Raw genomic sequence first — 18,594 nt, forward strand, 5'->3', positions numbered from 1 at the left:
TTGACTCCATAACCCTGCACATGCTTTCTTTCTGAAAAACCACATAATTCCCATTTGAGTCCACAAATGAGAAGATCTGGGAAAACTGGGCTTGTATTGGTCAGACTTTCACAGAACGAGAGGAGATCTCTCAGACATCTGCAAAGTACTTAAAAGGGATAGACAGGGCAGATTCAGTCGAGATGAATCAGCGAGTCTAGAACCACGTGGTGCAGTTTCAAAACAAGGGGCTGAGAGGATGGACTGAATGGCCTACTGTGGTCCTCTGATCCTATAAAGCCTTGATTGTGCCTGGCTCCACCACACTCTTAGACAGCAAAGCTCTAGATCCTAACCACTCACTGCGTTTTTCCTCTTGTCTGTTTTGCCCACCTTTTACTAGATTTTGTAATTCTGTGCCCTCAGAGTCAGAGATGTACAGCGTGGAAACAGACCTTCGGTCCAACCTGTCCATGCCGACCAGATATCCCAACCCAATCTAGTCCCACCTGCCAGCGCCCGGCCCATATCCCTCCAAACCCTTCCTATTCATATACCCATCCAGATGCCTCTTAAATGTTGCAATTGTGCCAGCCCCCACCACATCCTCTAGCAGCTCATTCTATACACACACCACCTTCTGCATGAAAAAGCTGCTCCTTAGGTCCCTTTTATATCTTTCCCTTCTCACCCTAAACCTATGCCCCCTAGTTCTGGACTCCCCGATCCCAGGGTAAAGACTTTTGTTCTCAATACTTTCACAGGGGGAGTATTTATCCCGACAGAGCTAATTGGGAATATATTGAGCAGATCTCCTCACAGCCTTCTCTTCTCTAAAGAGAGCAGCCTGCATCTCCAATCAAAGGGAAAACCCTGAACCCCAGAATCAATCTTGGGGCCCCTTGTGCACTCTCTCAAATCCTCTAATCTCCTTCCTCAAGATTAGTTCCTAAACTATGGGCAAAACCCCAGCTCAGGCTAAAATGGTGTCTTATAAAATCTCATCCTTTTGTGACTACAAGACCAGACTCTTCAAAGCTCCCGACTGAAGATATTTAATGCAGAGCTTGGATTGCAACACGCCCTATTCATGTTTCCTCAATAGCTGAGCAAAGATCAAAGAACAAGGGACGATAGCACAGCAGCACATCGAGCAGTTAATGAGTTCAAATTCCACTATTGTCAAAGGAAATTTGACAAATTAAATCAAATCTGAACGTTGTGATGCTGGGTGGAATGTGCTGCAAGTGAACTCTGGAGTCAGAGAGAGAACCTTTCGCTCACTGTTGGTTGATGGATGCCTGATGACCAGTATAACTGGTGAACCCATCTGCTCTCTGGATCTACTGGCTGTGGGGTTTTTAAAAACAAAAGCCACTGCAGGGGGCAAATGGAGCTAGTGGATATCATCTCCATTCAGAGATGGAGCTACACAATCCTTCCCCAATACACCCAGCAGTTCCAATGAAAGGTGATCACCCTGAAACATTAATTCTGCTTCTCTCTCTCTCTCCACAGATTCCGCCAGATCTGCTGAGTTTTGTTTCCAGCATCTTCGGTTTGCTTTTCAGATTTCCGACAGGATTTCACTTGGTAAAGGGTTAAAGGTAGATCCCACTTTGAGGACACTGTTCTGCTCTATCCAGGAACAATGGGGATGAATTGTGGAGTTTACAAAGGATGTTCACCAGAATGATACTGGGCTCAAAAGAGTTGAATGTATGAAGACAGGCCCCTGAGACCCAACTTGTGTTCCTGCCAACACAGACGAAGAGATAAACTAATTTAGGCATTTCGGATAATTACGGGATGTGATAAAGTTGACAATCTACTGGTGAGGATGAATTCATCTCAGAAAATCACAGCTACACAGTTTAGTGATACTATCAGAAACAATTCTTCACACAGAGAAGGGGAGTGCTAATCTGAAACATCGCTGTCTGTGGGATCTTGCTGTGCGTAAACTCAAAGCAATGTGACAGCGACCAGGTTGATTGATTGAAGTGATGATGGTAGACAGATGAATATTGCTCAAGACACTGAACAAATCCTCTCTGCATTCTTTTACCGCAGGGCAATGGGATCTTTCTAATGACCACCTGAGGCACCAAACAGGGCCAAAACGTTTAAAGCCTCATCAGGTGGTTGTGTTGACACTGATCACCTGGACACCCGTCCACCTGGACACCCCGTGCTGGCCTCCTACCTGCCCTCGACCTCTTTATTGCAAACTGCCGCCGCGATATTAACCGCTACCTGAACTCCCACACCCCTCCCACCCACTCCAACCTCTCACCCTCGGAACGCACAGCCCTCCACTCCCTCCGTTCCAACCCCAACCTCACCATCAAACCAGCTGACAAGGGAGGCGCAGTAGTAGTTTGGCGCACCGACCTCTACACCGCTGAGGCCAAACGCCAGCTCGCAGATACCTCCTCCTACTGCCCCCTTGACCATGACCCCACCCCCCCACCACCAAACCATCATCTCCCAGACCATCCATAACCTCATCACCTCAGGGGACCTCCCATCCACCGCCTCCAACCTCATAGTACCACAACCCCGAACCGCCCGTTTCTACCTCCTGCCCAAAATCCACAAACCTGACTGCCCCGGACGACCCATCGTCTCAGCCTGCTCCTGCCCCACCGAACTCGTCTCCGCATACCTTGACTCCGTCCTGTCCCCATTAGTCCAAGAACTCCCCACCTACATCCGTGACACCACCCACGCCCTCCACCTCCTCCAGGATTTCCGCTTCCCCGGTCCCCAACGCCTCATCTTCACCATGGACATCCAGTCCCTGTACACCTCCATCCCCCATCACGAAGGACTCAAAGCCCTCCGCTTCTTCCTTTCCCGCCGTACCACCCAGTACCCTTCCACCGACACCCTCCTTCGACTGACTGAACTGGTCCTCACCCTGAACAACTTTTCTTTCCAATCCTCCCACTTTCTCCAAACAAAAGGAGTAGCCATGGGCACCCGCATGGGCCCCAGCTATGCCTGCCTCTTCGTAGGGTATGTGGAACAATCCATCTTCCGCAACTACACTGGCCCCACCCCCCATCTTTTCCTCCGCTACATTGATGACTGTATCGGCGCTACCTCGTGCTCCCACGAGGAGGTTGAACAGTTCATCCACTACACTAACACCTTCCACCCCGACCTCAAATTCACCTGGACAGTCTCGGACTCCTCCCTCCCCTTCCTAGACCTTTCTGTTTCTATCTCAGACGACCGAATCAACACGGACATCTATTACAAACCGACCGACTCCCACAGCTACCTGGACTACACCTCCTCCCACCCCGCCCCCTGTAAAAACGCCATCCCATTCTCCCAATTCCTTCGTCTCCGCCGCATCTGCTCCCAGGAGGACCAGTTCAAAATACGCACAACACAGACGGCATCCTTCTTCAAGGACCGCAATTTCCCCCCCGACGTGATCGACGATGCCCTCCACCGCATCTCCTCCACTTCCCGCTCCTCCGCCCTTAAGCCCCGCCCCTCCAACCGCCACCAGGACAGAACCCCACTGGTCCTCACCTACCACCCCACCAATCTCCATGTACAGCGCATCATCCGCCGTCACTTCCGCCACCTCCAAACGGACCCCACCACCAAGGATATATTTCCCTCCCCTCCCCTATCAGCTTTCCGTAGAGACCACTCCCTCCGCGACTCCCTTGTCAGATCCACACCCCCCACCAACCCAACCTCCACTCCCGGCACCTTTCCTTGCAACCGCAGGAGGTGCAACACTTGCGCCCACACCTCCCCCCTCACGTCTCTCCAAGGCCCCAAAGGAAACTTCCATATCCGCCACAGGTTCACCTGCACCTCCACCCACATTATCTACTGCATCCGCTGCAGCCGATGTGGCCTCCTCTATATTGGGGAGACAGGCCGCCTACTTGCGGAGCGATTCAGAGAGCACCTCTGGGCCACCTGGACGAACCAACCCAATCACCCTGTAGCACAGCATTTCAACTCCCCCTCCCACTCCACCGAGGATATGCAGGTCATTGGACTCATCCACCGCCAAACCACAACAACGCGACGGTCGGAGGAGGAGCGTCTTATCTTCCGACTGGGAACCCTCCAACCACAGGGGATGAACTTGGACTTCACCAGTTTCTTCATCCCCCCTCCCCCCACCTTGTCTCAGCCGAATCCCTCCAGCCCGGCACCGCCTTCCTGACCTGCAGTCTTCTTCTTGACCTCTCCGCCTCCACCCTACTCCGACCTATCACCTTCACCTTGACCTCTTTCCACCTATCACATTTCCAATGCCCCTCCTCCAAGTCCCTCCTCCCTACCTTTTATCTTCTCCTGCTGAACACTCTCTGCTCATTCCTGAAGAAGGGCATGTGCCCGAAACGTCGAATCTTCTGTTCCCTAGATGCTGCCTGACCTGCTGTGCTGTTCCAGCAATAAAGTTTCAGCCTTGACACTGATCGTCTGGTGAATGTGCGGGTGCAGCAGGCAGTAAAGAGGCAAATGGTATGTTTGCCTTCATTGCAAAGGGGTAAACCAGGGGCAATACTGGAGAATGAAAGGAGTTCCTGCTGCTGTCACTCACCCCCAGGCAGAAACTCCATAATTAAGTAGAGGTTTCTCTTGTCCTGAAAACTGTAGAACATCTTCACCACCCACGCACCATCTGCTTCCACAAGGATATCCCGCTCTGCCCGAATGTGAGCCACCTGGGGTTGAAGAAAAACCTAGATTAAAACATGGATCACTGGAATCACAGGACAAGGAATCTTCTCAATCTTCTACCATCTTTGTAGCCTCCTGTGACACGATAGTGAACATAAGTACATGAGTTGGGAGGTCATGTTGCAGCTGTACTGGACATTGGTCAGGCCACTGTTGGAATATTGCGTGTAATTCTGGTCTCCTTCCAATCGGAAAGATGTTGTGAAACCTGAAAGGGTTCAGAAAAGATTTACAAGGATGTTGCCAGGGTTGGAGGATCAGAGCTACAGGGACAGGCTGAACAGGCTGGGGCTGTTTTTCCTGGAGCATCGGAGGCTGAGGGGTGACCTTCTAGAGGTTTACAAAATATGAGGGGCATGGATAGGATAAATAGACAAAGTCTTTTCCCTGGGGTCGGGGAGTCCAAAACCACAAGGCATAGATTTAGGGTGAGAGGGGAAAGATATAAAAGACACCTAAGGGGCAACTTTTTCACGCAGAGAGTGGTACGTGTATGGAATGAGTTGCCAGAGGATGTGGTGGAGGCTGGTACAGTTGCAACATTTAAGAGGCATTTGGATGGGTATATGAATAGGAAGGGTTTGGAGGGATATGGGCCGGGTGCTGGCAGGTGGGACTAGATTGGGTTGGGATATCTGGTCGGCATGGACGGGTTGGACGGAAGGGTCTGTTTCCATGCTGTACATCTCTATGACTCTGACTCTATAAGCTGGCATAATCATCTCAATTAAAGTATCTCCAATTGGAATCCACTGTCCACCTTTACCGCCCCACTCAGCACTGTGTCCAACTCAGAGACAACACTGAAAAGGGACAAATGACAATGTAGTTACTGCAAAGGAGAGTACTTCGTGGAGCTTGTTTCTCCTTACCCAAGACAAGAGAGATAGGTGTGAAAGAAAACACAATAAAACATTGCTAAATTGGAAACAAGTGGCTGAACAGTTTGGTTTGCACTCATGAATCCAGGAGGCCAGAAGCAAAACAGGAACACCAATTTATTCAGCATGAGCTGGGAGGGAAAATGGATGACAGGCCTGTCAAATGAGGAGAGATTGCATAGATTAGGTCTCCATTCCCTGGGTTTGGACAAATGAGGGGTGATCTCATTGAAACTGTAAATTCTTACATGGGTTTGACAGCCCTACATATGGAGACAATGTTTCATCTGGTTTGGGAATCACAAGGCCACAACTTTAACAGTCAGCCTCAGAAGGCGGAGAGGTGTAGCAGTTTATTCACTCAAGGGGTCATGCATTTTTGGATTTGTCTACCCCAACACAGAGCTGTAGATCCTCAGTCACTGAGTATATTAAAGACAGAGCTCACTAGAATTTTGGGCATTAAGAGGACTAAAGGATATCAGATCGGGCTATAGGATATAGGGAGCAGAATTAGGCTATTCGGCCCATCAAGTCTACTCCACCATTCGATCATGGCTGATAATTCTTTTACTAATCAAGAACCTAACGGTTACAGGGATAAAGCAGGAGAATGGGGTTGAGAAACCTATCTAACTCTGTCTTCAATTTACTCACTGACTGGGCCTCCACAGCCCTCTGCAGCAATGAGTTCCACAGAGTCCCCACCATCTGATAGAACTGAGATGAGGAGGAATTTGTTCAAAAGAATCTTCCCTTCATTCTGAGGCTACGTCCTCAGGCCCTAGTCTCTCCTTCTAGTGGAAGTATCTTTTCCACGTCCACTCTGTCCAGGCCTCTCAATATTCTGTAAGCTTCAATCAGATCCTTCTCATCCTTCTAAACTCCATCAGTACAGACCCAGAGTACTCAACCGCTCCTCATAAGACAAGCCCTTCAGCCCCAACATCATTCTCAAACATCCTCCGGAACCTCTCCAATGCCTGCACATCCTTCCCGAAGATAAAGGGCCCAAAACTACTCTCAATATTCCAAATGTGGTCTGACCAGAGCCTTACACAGCCTCAGCAGAACGTCTCTGCTGTTGTATTCTAGCCCTCTTGAAATGAATGCTACTATTGCATTTACCTTCCTAACTGCCAAATGAATCATGACTGTACAGAATGATCAACATCAACATCTCTCTGATGTTCTCACATAGTCCTTGTACACCACCTGAAATCCTGGAGACCAATCAGATGTTCACAGCACTGTGATACTATAATCGGCACCAATTTTAAACCAATTTTACTGTTTAGCCAAACTTCCTACCTGCTCTTTTTCCAACATATCCGACTTTCGAAGGATCTTCATAGCGTAGATGTGACCAGTGTCCTTCTTCTGTACAAGGCGTACCTGGGGGGAAAAAAAAGGACATTTCTCCAAAGGATGACAGAGAAACAGGATTTTTTTTAAGACCATAAGACCTAGGAGTGGAAGTAAGACCATTCGGCCCATCGAGTCCACTCCGCCATTTAATCATGGCTGATGGGCATTTCAACTCCACTTACTTGCATTCTCCCCGTAGCCCTTAATTCCTTGTGACATCAGAATTTATCAATCTCTGCCTTGAAGACATTTAGCATCCCGGCCTCCACTGCACTCTGCGGCAATGAATTCCACAGGCCCACCACTCTCTGGCTGAAGAAATGTCTCCGCATTTCAGTTCTGAATTTACCCCCTCTAATTCTAAGGCTGTGCCCACGGGTCCTAGTCTCCTCGCCTAACAGAAACAATGTCCTAGCGTCCACCCTTTCCAAGCCATGTATTATCTTGTAAGTTTCTATTAAATCTCCCCTTAACCTTCTAAACTCCAATGAGTACAATCCCAGGATCCTCAGCCGTTCCTCGTATGTTAGACCTACCATTCCAGGGATCATCCGTGTGAATCTCCGCTGGACACGCTCCAGTGCCAGTATGTCCCTCCTGAGGTGTGGGGCCCAAAACTGGACACAGTACTCCACATGGGGCCTAACCAGAGCTTTATAAAGTCTCAGCAGCACATCGCTGCTTTTATATTCCAACCCTCTTGAGATAAATGACAACATTGCATTCGCTTTCTTAAGCACGGACTCAACCTGCATGTTTACCTTTAGAGAATCCTCAACTAGCACTCCCAGATCCCTCTGTACTTTGGCTTTATGAATTTTCTCACCGTTTAGAAAGTAGTCCATGCTTGTATTCTTTTTTCCAAAGTGCAAGACCTCGCGTTTGCTCACATTGAATTTCATCAGCCATTTCCTGGACCACTCTCCCAAACTGTCTAGATCCTTCTGCAGCCTCCCCACTTCCTCAGTACTACCTACCTGTCCACCTAACTTCGTATCATCGGCAAACTTCGCTAGAATGCCCCCAGTCCCTTCATCCAGATCATTAATATATAATGTGAACAGCTGCGGCCCCAACACTGAACCCTGCGGGACACCACTTGTCACCGGCTGCCATCCCGAAAAAGAACCTCTTATCCCAACTATGCCTTCTGTCAGACAGCCAATCCTCAATCCATGCCAGTAGCTCACCTCGAACACCATGGGCCCTCACCTTACTCAGCAGCCTCCCCTGTGGCACCTTATCAAAGGCCTTTTGGAAGTCAAGATAGACCACATCCACTGGGTTTCCCTGGTCTAACCTACTTGTCACCTCTTCAAAGAATTCCAACAGGTTTGTCAGGCACGACCTCCTCTTACTAAAACCATGTTGACTTGTTCTAATCAGACCCTGCTCTTCCAAGAATTTAGAAACCTCATCCTTAACGATGGATTCTAAAATTTTACCAACAACCGACGTTAGGCTAATTGGCCTATAATTTTCCATCTTTTGTCTTGATCCTTTCTTGAAGGGGGTTACAACAGTGATCTTCCAATCATCTGGGACTTTCCCTGACTCGTGACTTTTGAAAGATCTCAACCAATGCCTCCGCTATTTCCTCAGCCACCTCCCTCAGAACTCTAGGATGTAGCCCATCAGGGCCAGGAGATTTGTCAATTTTATTACCTTTAAGCTTTTCTAGCACTATCTCTTTTGTAATGGCAACCATACTCAACTCAGCCCCCTGACTCCCTTTAATTGTTGGAATATTACTCATGTCTTCCACTGTGAAGACTGACGCTAAGTACTTATTAAGTTCTCCAGCTATTTCCTTATCTCCCATCACTAGCCTTCCAGCATCAGTTTGAAGTGGCCCAATGTCTACTTTTGCCTGTTGTTTGTTTCTTATGTATTGAAAGAAACTTTTACTATCATTTCTAATATTACTGGCTAGCCCACCTTCATATTTGATCCTCTCCTTTCTTATTTCTCTCTTTGTTATCCTCTGTTTGTTTTTGTAGCCTTCCCAATCTTCTGATTTCCCAGTGCTCGTGGCCACTTTATAGGATCTCTCTTTTTCTTTGATACATTTCCTGACTTCCTTTGTCAGCCATGGCTGTCTAACCCCTCCCCGGATAATCTTTCTTTTCTTGGGGATGAACCCCTGTACTGTGTCCTCAATTAAGAAGATTTTCCCTCTATGAGTGCAGTAATGCAGTGATATTGGAAAAGCAACACCAAAACTGAAAGGTCACAATGACAGAGTCGGGAAATGGATTCAACTGGATTTTATCAAGTTAGAGGTTAGCATGTGAAAAAAGGTGTCAGATCGTTATCAGAACCCCAAGTGACGTCCTTCAGAGATGGAACTCTGCCTAATATAGCTCAGACACTAATTGCGAGAACACTTGCAAACAGATATGGATTTTTTTTAAATGAAGCTAAATCATGAAAGACAATAACTCCTTAGTGCATTATTCGTAGCAACACCCCATCCAATCACAGTTGACCTGCCAGCCAACCCATCAATATCTTTTTCTCACACAGTACAAATTGTTGCTCCATTTGAAATGTTTTGTCTGTCCCTGATCAGTTCAAGGCAGAAGAAGAAGTTCCAACAATGTCCTGTTTCTTTCAGCCATACAGATATAAATAGGTTAAGGGAGTGGGCAAAAATTTGGCAGATGGAGTATAATGCGGGAGAATGTTAAAATGTCGATTTTGGCAGCAAGACTAGAAAAGAAGTAAACCATTTAAATAGAAAGGTTACTGAACTTTAGGGCTGCGAGGGTTTGGATCTCCTCATGTACAATTCATCTAAACCTCTGTTGTACTCCCTCTATCGTTAGAACATCCTTCCTCTGGGAGGAAGACCAAAACCACACACAACACTTCAGCTCTGGCCTCACCTTGAACCTGCACAATTTGCAGCAAGACATCCCTGCTCCTGTACTCAGGAAAGAATTCCAGAAGTTTGTTCCTGTAACACTGAAGAAATGATGATATACTCCCAGACACAGCCTGTTGTGTGGCGGCTGGTGGTGTTCTATCCTGCACTATCTAGCGCCTTCCAGCCCAACATTAAAAAGTAATATGGCATTATATACAGTTTTGTTAAACCTGGCATGGAAGAATTCACCCAAACAAAATGAAGCCATTTCCAGAAACAGGAACTTGCACCAATGCAACATTACTCCCCAAGGCAGATTGATAGTAAAAGCAGGCGATTTGTCTACACTTAAAACTGCTGACCCAATCTCTCAGGGGACTTGTTTTGAAACATCAGGTTCCAAGAAGCTTATAAACCAAACACTGAAACTGGACTCACCTCCCCAAATGCACCTCTTCCTATAACCTTCAGAGATTCAAAGTCATCCAGACCCAACCTCGTCCTCTTGAGGCGAAGAAATTCTGTTTCTTTCTGAGCGTGTTGTGTTCTTCGCATTTGTTTCTGTTGCAAACACAACACAAAGAACACATCAATAAAGGTCATCACAATTAATATGAACTCTGCATACTGTTGCTGGTATAACCTGTGGAAAGGGCACACAGTAAACCACTCGAAACATTCCCAAGTGACATCAATAATCACGTCCCATTTGACCGCCTAACCTCGATCTTTATTTTCTCCCTTTGGAGATACACCCACAATGTCCCTTTTTTTTTGGGGGGGGGGGGGGGAGTAGTGGGAGAGAGAGTGAATTTCAGGATTTCAATGACAATGAAGGAATGGTGATATATTTCCAAGTCAAGATGACAAATGGCTTGGAGGGGAAATCGCAGGGGGTAGTGTTCCCATATATGTAGAACATAGAAGCATAGAAAAAAAAATACAGCGCAGTACAGGCCCTTTGGCCCTCGATGTTGTGCCGATCCAATGCTCGTTTAAATGCCCATAATGAGGGAGAGTCCACCACTGCTACTGTCAGGGCATTCCATGAACTCACGACTCGCTGAGTAAAGAATCTACCCCTAACATCTGTCCTATACCTACCACCCCTTAATTTAAAGCTATGCCCCCTCATAATAGCTGACTCCATATGTGGAAAAAGGTTCTCATGGTCAACCCTATCTAAACCCCTAATCATCTTGTACACCTCTATCAAGTCACCCCTAAACCTTCTTTTCTCCAATGAAAACAGCCCCAAGTGCCTCAGCCTTTCCTCATACGATCTTCCTACCATACCAGGCAACATCCTGGTAAACCTCCTCTGCACCCGTTCCAGTGCCTCCACATCCTTCCTATAGTATGGCGACCAAAACTGCACACAATACTCCAGGTGCGGCCACACCAGAGTCTTATACAACTGCAACATGATCTCAGGGTTCTGGAACTCAATTCCTCTACCAATAAAAGCCAGTATGCCATATGCCTTCTTCACCGCACTATTTACCTGCGTGGCAACTTTCAGAGATCTGTGTACATGGACACCAAGATCCCTCTGCTCATCCACACTACCAAGTAACCGACCATTAGCCCAGTACCCCATCTTTTTGTTACTCTTACCAAAGTGAATCACCTCACACTTACCTACATTGAACTCCATTTGCCACCTTTCTGCCCAGCTCTGCAGCTTATCTATATCCTGCTGTAACCTGACCTCACTGTGCTGCCCTTGCCCTTCTAGATGGAAGCAGTCATGGGTTTGGAAGGTGCTGTCTGAGGACCTTTGGTAAATTTCTGCAGTGCATCTTGTGGATGGTACACGTTGCTACTACTGAGCGTCGGTGGTGAAGGAAGTGAATGATTAACATGGTGGATTAGGTGCCAATCAATCAAGTAAGTTAAATGGGACTCCTATCTGCCACCTCCAGTGGATTTGTAAGATCCCACAGCCATTATTTTGAATAAAAGCAGAACTGTTCTCCCTCGTGTCCTGGTCAATGTTTATCACTCATTAAAAATAGATGATCTCAACGTTCTGAGAACTCCCATGATTTTGCTATTGTGCTTCCTACATTCTAACAGACTCCACTTGAAAATTATTTCAACAGCTTTAAAACATTTTGGGATTTAGAAATCAGGAAGTACACAATTTAATGAAAGCCTTCTGTTTATTTTTAGTTTGCCCCACAAGGAGTCAACAGCGCTCAACTCTACAATTTAAAGCTATTTTTACAGCTTTTGCTAGAAATGAGGCTATTAATTGACCTCAAGTCCACTAGTAAACAGAAAAGACATTTGGATAAAGTACATGAATAGGAAAAGTCCGGAGGGATATGGACCAGGAGCAGGCAGGTGGGAGTGGTTTCGTTTGGGATGATGAGCAGCATGGACTGGTTGGACCGAAGGGTCTGCTTCCGAGCTGTCTGACCGATTAAACACAGAGTCCTGAGAGAAGACAATGAAAATTTACCGCCAAGTTTTAACACCAATGAGAATTATTGGCAAAGTCATCAGCTCACTGAGGTGGGACTTACATCTTCATCAGCTAATCCTTCCTGCTCCATGGCTTTTTCTAATTGTACTTGTCTGGAAGAGAAACAAGAAAGATATCTCATTAAAAATCATGAATGAATAAATGGATTTTGAAAAGTCTGGCGAGAGGGAGAATGGTTCAGGAGGCTATGGAATGCACAAACTACAATGTAGCAGAGCATCACAGCTACATTTAAGAATCTGTTTAATCGGGCAGTTAATGGAAAGGGCCAAAATTCGGAACAGGCTGGGATGTATGGGATGTGTGTGACCACAGACAAAGAGGACACAGAACAATGTGGACTGGCTTAAAGCCTCACCCAGAGGACAGCACCTCAGACAGTGCAGCACTCCTTCATTCCCACACGATGGGTCAGGCTTGTGTTTTGTATTGAAGTGCTGATAGTCCTTTATTTCTGATCATGCCAACATACCCTTCCTAACGTGTAGAGAGTTTTTAAAATGATGGAATTAAAGTTGAAATAATTTTAGTTTTGCACCAATCATTTAGAAAATGGCTGCGTGGCAGAAAACATAGTAGGGAGATTTTGCAACCACTGATTAGCAGGATGAAACTGGTGGGATCCTCCAATTATTTACTGTATTCACTAGCTACTTAATTAATAAAACATAGCCACATATTGCTGCTGACAAAACTAAGCAGCTTTGTCATCACTGTAGACAGAAATGTGACTCTCAAACTCCCTAAGGATATAATGGGTAGACCTACAGCAGATGGACAGCAGCAGCTCACCCCCACCTTCTCAAGGGCAATTAGGGATGGTAAATAAATACTGGCTCAGCCAGTGACCCCCACATCCCAGAAATTCGTTTTTAGAAGAAAACTTACAAGGAGATATCTGTTGATTAAATGAACAGGCATATCAGAGACATGTGTAGGCACGTGTGAAGTCAACATCGACTTGAGATCCAAGACATGACAGATCAAGGGCCTCTCTGAATCGTGACAAACTAGAAAGCAGGAAGACTGCGGGTGGGGCTCCAAGTGTATAAGTCATTAAGAAGTCAGGAACAGATACAGAAAGTCAGCAACAAGGAGAAATGGGATGTTAAATGTGATATCCAATAGGGCTAGAATTTGAAGGTAACAGGAATCATGTTTCAGTGATACAAAGAAATGGTTAAACCACACTGGCAGTTACTGTGGGCATTTCTACACACCCCGTCTTCATGAGGGAGAGGGAGGGACGGAGGGAGAGAGAGAGAGAGAGAGAGAAAAAAACAGAGAGACAGAAAGAAAAGGAAAGGAGAGGAAAGGAGAGGGAACGCGCGAGGGGGAGCGCGCGAAAGGGCGAGAGAGAGCGCGAGAAAAATGGAAAGGGAGAGAGAGGGGGAGAGAAAGGGAGAGCGCGAGAGAGGAGAAAGGGTGAGTTAGAGAGAGAGAGGAGAGGGGAGGGGAGAGAGAGCGAACGAGAGAGTGCGGGCGAGAGCGAGCGGGCGAGGGCGCGGGAGAGAGAGAGCGAGAGAGAGAGCGAGAGAGAGAGCGAGAGAGAGAGCGAGAGAGAGAGCGAGAGAGAGAGCGAGAGAGAGAGCGAGAGAGAGAGCGAGCGAGAGAGCGAGAGAGCGAGAGAGCGAGAGAGCGAGAGAGCGAGAGAGCGCGCGGAGAGAGAGAGAGCGCGCGTGGAGAGAGAGAGATCGCGCGCGGAGAGAGAGAGCGCGCGCGGAGAGAGAGCGCGCGCGCGGAGAGAGAGAGCGCGCGCGGAGAGAGAGAGCGCGCGCGGAGAGAGAGAGCGCGCGCGGAGAGAGAGAGCGCGCGCGGAGAGAGAGAGCGCGCGCGGAGAGAGAGAGCGCGCGCGGAGAGAGAGAGCGCGCGCGGAGAGAGAGAGCGCGCGCGGAGAGAGAGCGCGCGCGGAGAGAGAGAGCGCGCGGAGAGACAGAGCGCGCGGAGAGACAGAGCGCGCGGAGAGAGAGAGCGCGCGGAGAGAGAGAGCGCGCGGAGAGAGAGAGCGCGCGGAGAGAGAGAGCGCGCGCGGAGAGAGAGAGCGCGCGCGGAGAGAGAGAGCGCGCGCGGAGAGAGAGAGCGCGCGGAGAGAGAGAGCGCGCGCGGAGAGAGGGAGCGCGCGCGGAGAGAGGGAGCGCGCGCGGAGAGAGAGAGCGCGCGCGGAGAGAGAGAGCGCGCGGAGAGAGAGAGCGCGCGGAGAGAGAGAGCGCGCGCGGAGAGAGAGAGCGCGCGCGGAGAGAGCGCGCGCGGAGAGAGAGAGCGCGCGCGGAGAGAGAGAGCGCGCGCGGAGAGAGGGAGCGCGCGCGGAGAGAGAGAGCGCGCGCGGAGAGAGAGCGCGCGCGCGGAGAGAGAGCGCGCGCGCGCGGAGAGAGAGCGCGCGCGCGGAGAGAGAGCGCGCGCGCGGAGAGAGAGCGCGCGCGCGGAGAGAGAGAGCGCGCGGAGAGAGAGAGCGCGCGGAGAGAGAGAGCGCGCGGAGAGAGAGAGCGCGCGGAGAGAGAGAGCGCGCGCGGAGAGAGCGCGCGCGGAGAGAGAGAGCGCGCGCGGAGAGAGAGAGCGCGCGCGGAGAGAGAGAGCGCGCGCGGAGAGAGAGAGCGCGCGCGGAGAGAGAGAGCGCGCGCGGAGAGAGAGAGCGCGCGCGGAGAGAGAGAGCGCGCGCGGAGAGAGAGCGCGCGCGCGGAGAGAGAGCGCGCGCGCGGAGAGAGAGAGCGCGCGCGGAGAGAGAGAGCGCGCGCGGAGAGAGAGAGCGCGCGCGGAGAGAGAGAGCGCGCGCGGAGAGAGAGCGCGCGCGCGGAGAGAGAGAGCGCGCGCGGAGAGAGAGAGCGCGCGCGGAGAGAGAGAGCGCGCGGAGAGAGAGAGCGCGCGGAGAGACAGAGCGCGCGGAGAGAGAGAGCGCGCGGAGAGAGAGAGCGCGCGGAGAGACAGAGCGCGCGGAGAGAGAGAGCGCGCGGAGAGAGAGAGCGCGCGGAGAGAGAGAGCGCGCAGAGAGAGAGAGCGCGCGGAGAGAGAGAGCGCGCGCGGAGAGAGAGAGCGCGCGCGGAGAGAGAGAGCGCGCGCGGAGAGAGAGAGCGCGCGGAGAGAGAGAGCGCGCGCGGAGAGAGAGAGCGCGCGCGGAGAGAGGGAGCGCGCGCGGAGAGAGAGAGCGCGCGCGGAGAGAGAGAGCGCGCGCGGAGAGAGAGAGCGCGCGGAGAGAGAGAGCGCGCGGAGAGAGAGAGCGCGCGGAGAGAGAGAGCGCGCGCGGAGAGAGAGAGCGCGCGCGGAGAGAGCGCGCGCGGAGAGAGAGAGCGCGCGCGGAGAGAGAGAGCGCGCGCGGAGAGAGGGAGCGCGCGCGGAGAGAGAGAGCGCGCGCGGAGAGAGAGCGCGCGCGCGGAGAGAGAGCGCGCGCGCGCGGAGAGAGAGAGCGCGCGGAGAGAGAGAGCGCGCGGAGAGAGAGAGCGCGCGGAGAGAGAGAGCGCGCGGAGAGAGAGAGCGCGCGCGGAGAGAGCGCGCGGAGAGAGAGAGCGCGCGCGGAGAGAGAGAGCGCGCGCGGAGAGAGAGAGCGCGCGCGGAGAGAGAGAGCGCGCGCGGAGAGAGAGAGCGCGCGCGGAGAGAGAGAGCGCGCGCGGAGAGAGAGAGCGCGCGCGGAGAGAGAGCGCGCGCGCGGAGAGAGAGCGCGCGCGCGGAGAGAGAGCGCGCGCGCGGAGAGAGAGCGCGCGCGCGGAGAGAGAGAGCGCGCGCGGAGAGAGAGAGCGCGCGCGCGGAGAGAGAGAGCGCGCGGAGAGAGAGAGCGCGCGCGGAGAGAGAGAGCGCGCGCGGAGAGAGAGAGCGCGCGGAGAGAGAGAGCGCGCGGAGAGAGAGAGCGCGCGGAGAGAGAGAGCGCGCGCGGAGAGAGAGAGCGCGCGCGGAGAGAGAGAGCGCGCGCGGAGAGAGCGCGCGCGGAGAGAGAGAGCGCGCGCGGAGAGACGGAGCGCGCGCGGAGAGAGAGAGCGCGCGCGGAGAGAGAGCGCGCGCGCGGAGAGAGAGCGCGCGCGCGGAGAGAGAGCGCGCGCGCGGAGAGAGAGAGCGCGCGCGGAGAGAGAGAGCGCGCGCGGAGAGAGAGAGCGCGCGCGGAGAGAGAGAGCGCGCGCGGAGAGAGAGAGCGCGCGGAGAGAGAGAGCGCGCGGAGAGAGAGAGCGCGCGGAGAGAGAGAGCGCGCGGAGAGAGAGAGCGCGCGCGCGGAGAGAGAGAGCGCTCGGAGAGAGAGAGCGCGCGCGGAGAGAGAGCGCGCGCGCGGAGAGAGAGCGCGCGCGCGGAGAGAGAGAGCGCGCGCGGAGAGAGAGAGCGCGCGCGGAGAGAGAGCGCGCGCGGAGAGAGAGATCGCGCGGAGAGACAGAGCGCGCGGAGAGACAGAGCGCGCGGAGAGACAGAGCGCGCGGAGAGACAGAGCGCGCGGAGAGAGAGAGCGCGCGGAGAGAGAGCGCGCGCGGAGAGAGAGAGCGCGCGCGGAGAGAGAGAGCGCGCGCGGAGAGAGAGAGCGCGCGCGGAGAGAGAGAGCGCGCGCGGAGAGAGAGCGCGCGCGCGGAGAGAGAGCGCGCGCGCGGAGAGAGAGCGCGCGCGCGGAGAGAGAGCGCGCGCGCGCAGAGAGAGAGCGCGCGCGGAGAGAGAGAGCGCGCGGAGAGAGAGAGCGCGCGGAGAGAGAGAGCGCGCGCGGAGAGAGAGAGCGCGGAGAGAGAGCGCGCGCGGAGAGAGAGAGCGCGCGGAGAGAGAGAGCGCGCGGAGAGAGAGAGCGCGCGGAGAGAGAGAGCGCGCGGAGAGAGAGAGCGCGCGCGGAGAGAGAGAGCGCGCGCGGAGAGAGAGAGAGCGCGCGCGGAGAGAGAGAGCGCGCGCGGAGAGAGAGAGCGCGCGCGGAGAGAGAGAGCGCGCGCGGGCGGAGAGAGAGCGCGCGCGCGGAGAGAGAGCGCGCGCGCGGAGAGAGAGCGCGCGCGCGGAGAGAGAGCGCGCGCGCGGAGAGAGAGCGCGCGCGCGGAGAGAGAGCGCGCGCGCGGAGAGAGAGAGCGCGCGCGCGGAGAGAGAGAGCGCGCGGAGAGAGAGCGCGCGCGGAGAGAGAGAGCGCGCGCGGAGAGAGAGAGCGCGCGCGGAGAGAGAGAGCGCGCGCGGAGAGAGAGAGCGCGCGGAGAGAGAGAGCGCGCGGAGAGAGAGAGCGCGCGGAGAGAGAGAGCGCGCGCGGAGAGAGAGAGCGCGCGCGGAGAGAGCGCGCGCGGAGAGAGAGAGCGCGCGCGGAGAGACGGAGCGCGCGCGGAGAGAGAGAGCGCGCGCGGAGAGAGAGCGCGCGCGCGGAGAGAGAGCGCGCGCGCGGAGAGAGAGAGCGCGCGCGGAGAGAGAGAGCGCGCGCGGAGAGAGAGAGCGCGCGCGGAGAGAGAGAGCGCGCGCGGAGAGAGAGAGCGCGCGCGGAGAGAGAGAGCGCGCGCGGAGAGAGAGAGCGCGCGCGGAGAGAGAGCGCGCGCGCGGAGAGAGAGCGCGCGCGCGGAGAGAGAGCGCGCGCGCGGAGAGAGAGAGCGCGCGCGGAGAGAGAGAGCGCGCGCGGAGAGAGAGAGCGCGCGCGCGGAGAGAGAGAGCGCGCGGAGAGAGAGAGCGCGCGGAGAGAGAGAGCGCGCGGAGAGAGAGAGCGCGCGCGGAGAGAGAGAGCGCGCGCGGAGAGAGAGAGCGCGCGGAGAGAGAGAGCGCGCGGAGAGAGAGAGCGCGCGCGGAGAGAGAGAGCGCGCGCGGAGAGAGAGAGCGCGCGCGGAGAGAGAGAGCGCGCGCGGAGAGAGAGAGCGCGCGCGCGGAGAGAGAGAGCGCGCGGAGAGAGAGAGCGCGCGGAGAGAGAGAGCGCGCGGAGAGAGAGAGCGCGCGCGGAGAGAGAGAGCGCGCGCGGAGAGAGAGAGCGCGCGGAGAGAGAGAGCGCGCGGAGAGAGAGAGCGCGCGGAGAGAGAGAGCGCGCGCGGAGAGAGAGAGCGCGCGCGGAGAGACGGAGCGCGCGCGGAGAGAGAGCGCGCGCGCGGAGAGAGAGAGCGCGCGGAGAGAGAGAGCGCGCGGAGAGAGAGCGCGCGCGGAGAGAGAGCGCGCGCGCGGAGAGAGCCGCGCGCGCGGAGAGAGCGCGCGCGCGGAGAGAGAGACGCGCGCGGAGAGAGAGCGCGCGCGCGGAGAGAGAGCGCGCGCGCGGAGAGAGAGCGCGCGCGCGGAGAGAGAGCGCGCGCGCGGAGAGAGAGAGCGCGCGCGGAGAGAGTGAGCGCGCGCGGAGAGAGAGAGCGCGCGCGGAGAGAGAGCGCGCGCGGAGAGAGAGATCG

General features: G+C 53.7%; 1 protein-coding gene across 2 annotated transcripts in view; it reads right to left on the reverse strand.

Annotated features, from left to right (window-relative positions):
- The window catches only part of LOC122559447 (serine/threonine-protein kinase 38-like), an 83,892-nt gene that overhangs the window by 20,346 nt on the left and 44,952 nt on the right, over positions 1–18,594 (reverse strand). For both annotated transcript variants that reach the window (XM_087996999.1, XM_087997000.1), the window contains 4 exons: positions 12,354–12,405; positions 10,261–10,383; positions 6,897–6,980; positions 4,565–4,688 (listed from right to left, as the gene is read on the reverse strand). In XM_087996999.1, coding sequence (XP_087853125.1) covers positions 4,565–4,688; positions 6,897–6,980; positions 10,261–10,383; positions 12,354–12,405 — 383 coding nt within the window. The remainder of the gene's footprint in view (positions 1–4,564; positions 4,689–6,896; positions 6,981–10,260; positions 10,384–12,353; positions 12,406–18,594) is intronic.

The sequence above is a fragment of the Chiloscyllium plagiosum genome, unplaced genomic scaffold (assembly GCF_037043375.1).
Source record: "Chiloscyllium plagiosum isolate Xiang-an unplaced genomic scaffold, Cpla_swu_hap1 HiC_scaffold_19, whole genome shotgun sequence".
Classification (NCBI taxonomy): Eukaryota; Metazoa; Chordata; class Chondrichthyes; order Orectolobiformes; family Hemiscylliidae; genus Chiloscyllium; species Chiloscyllium plagiosum.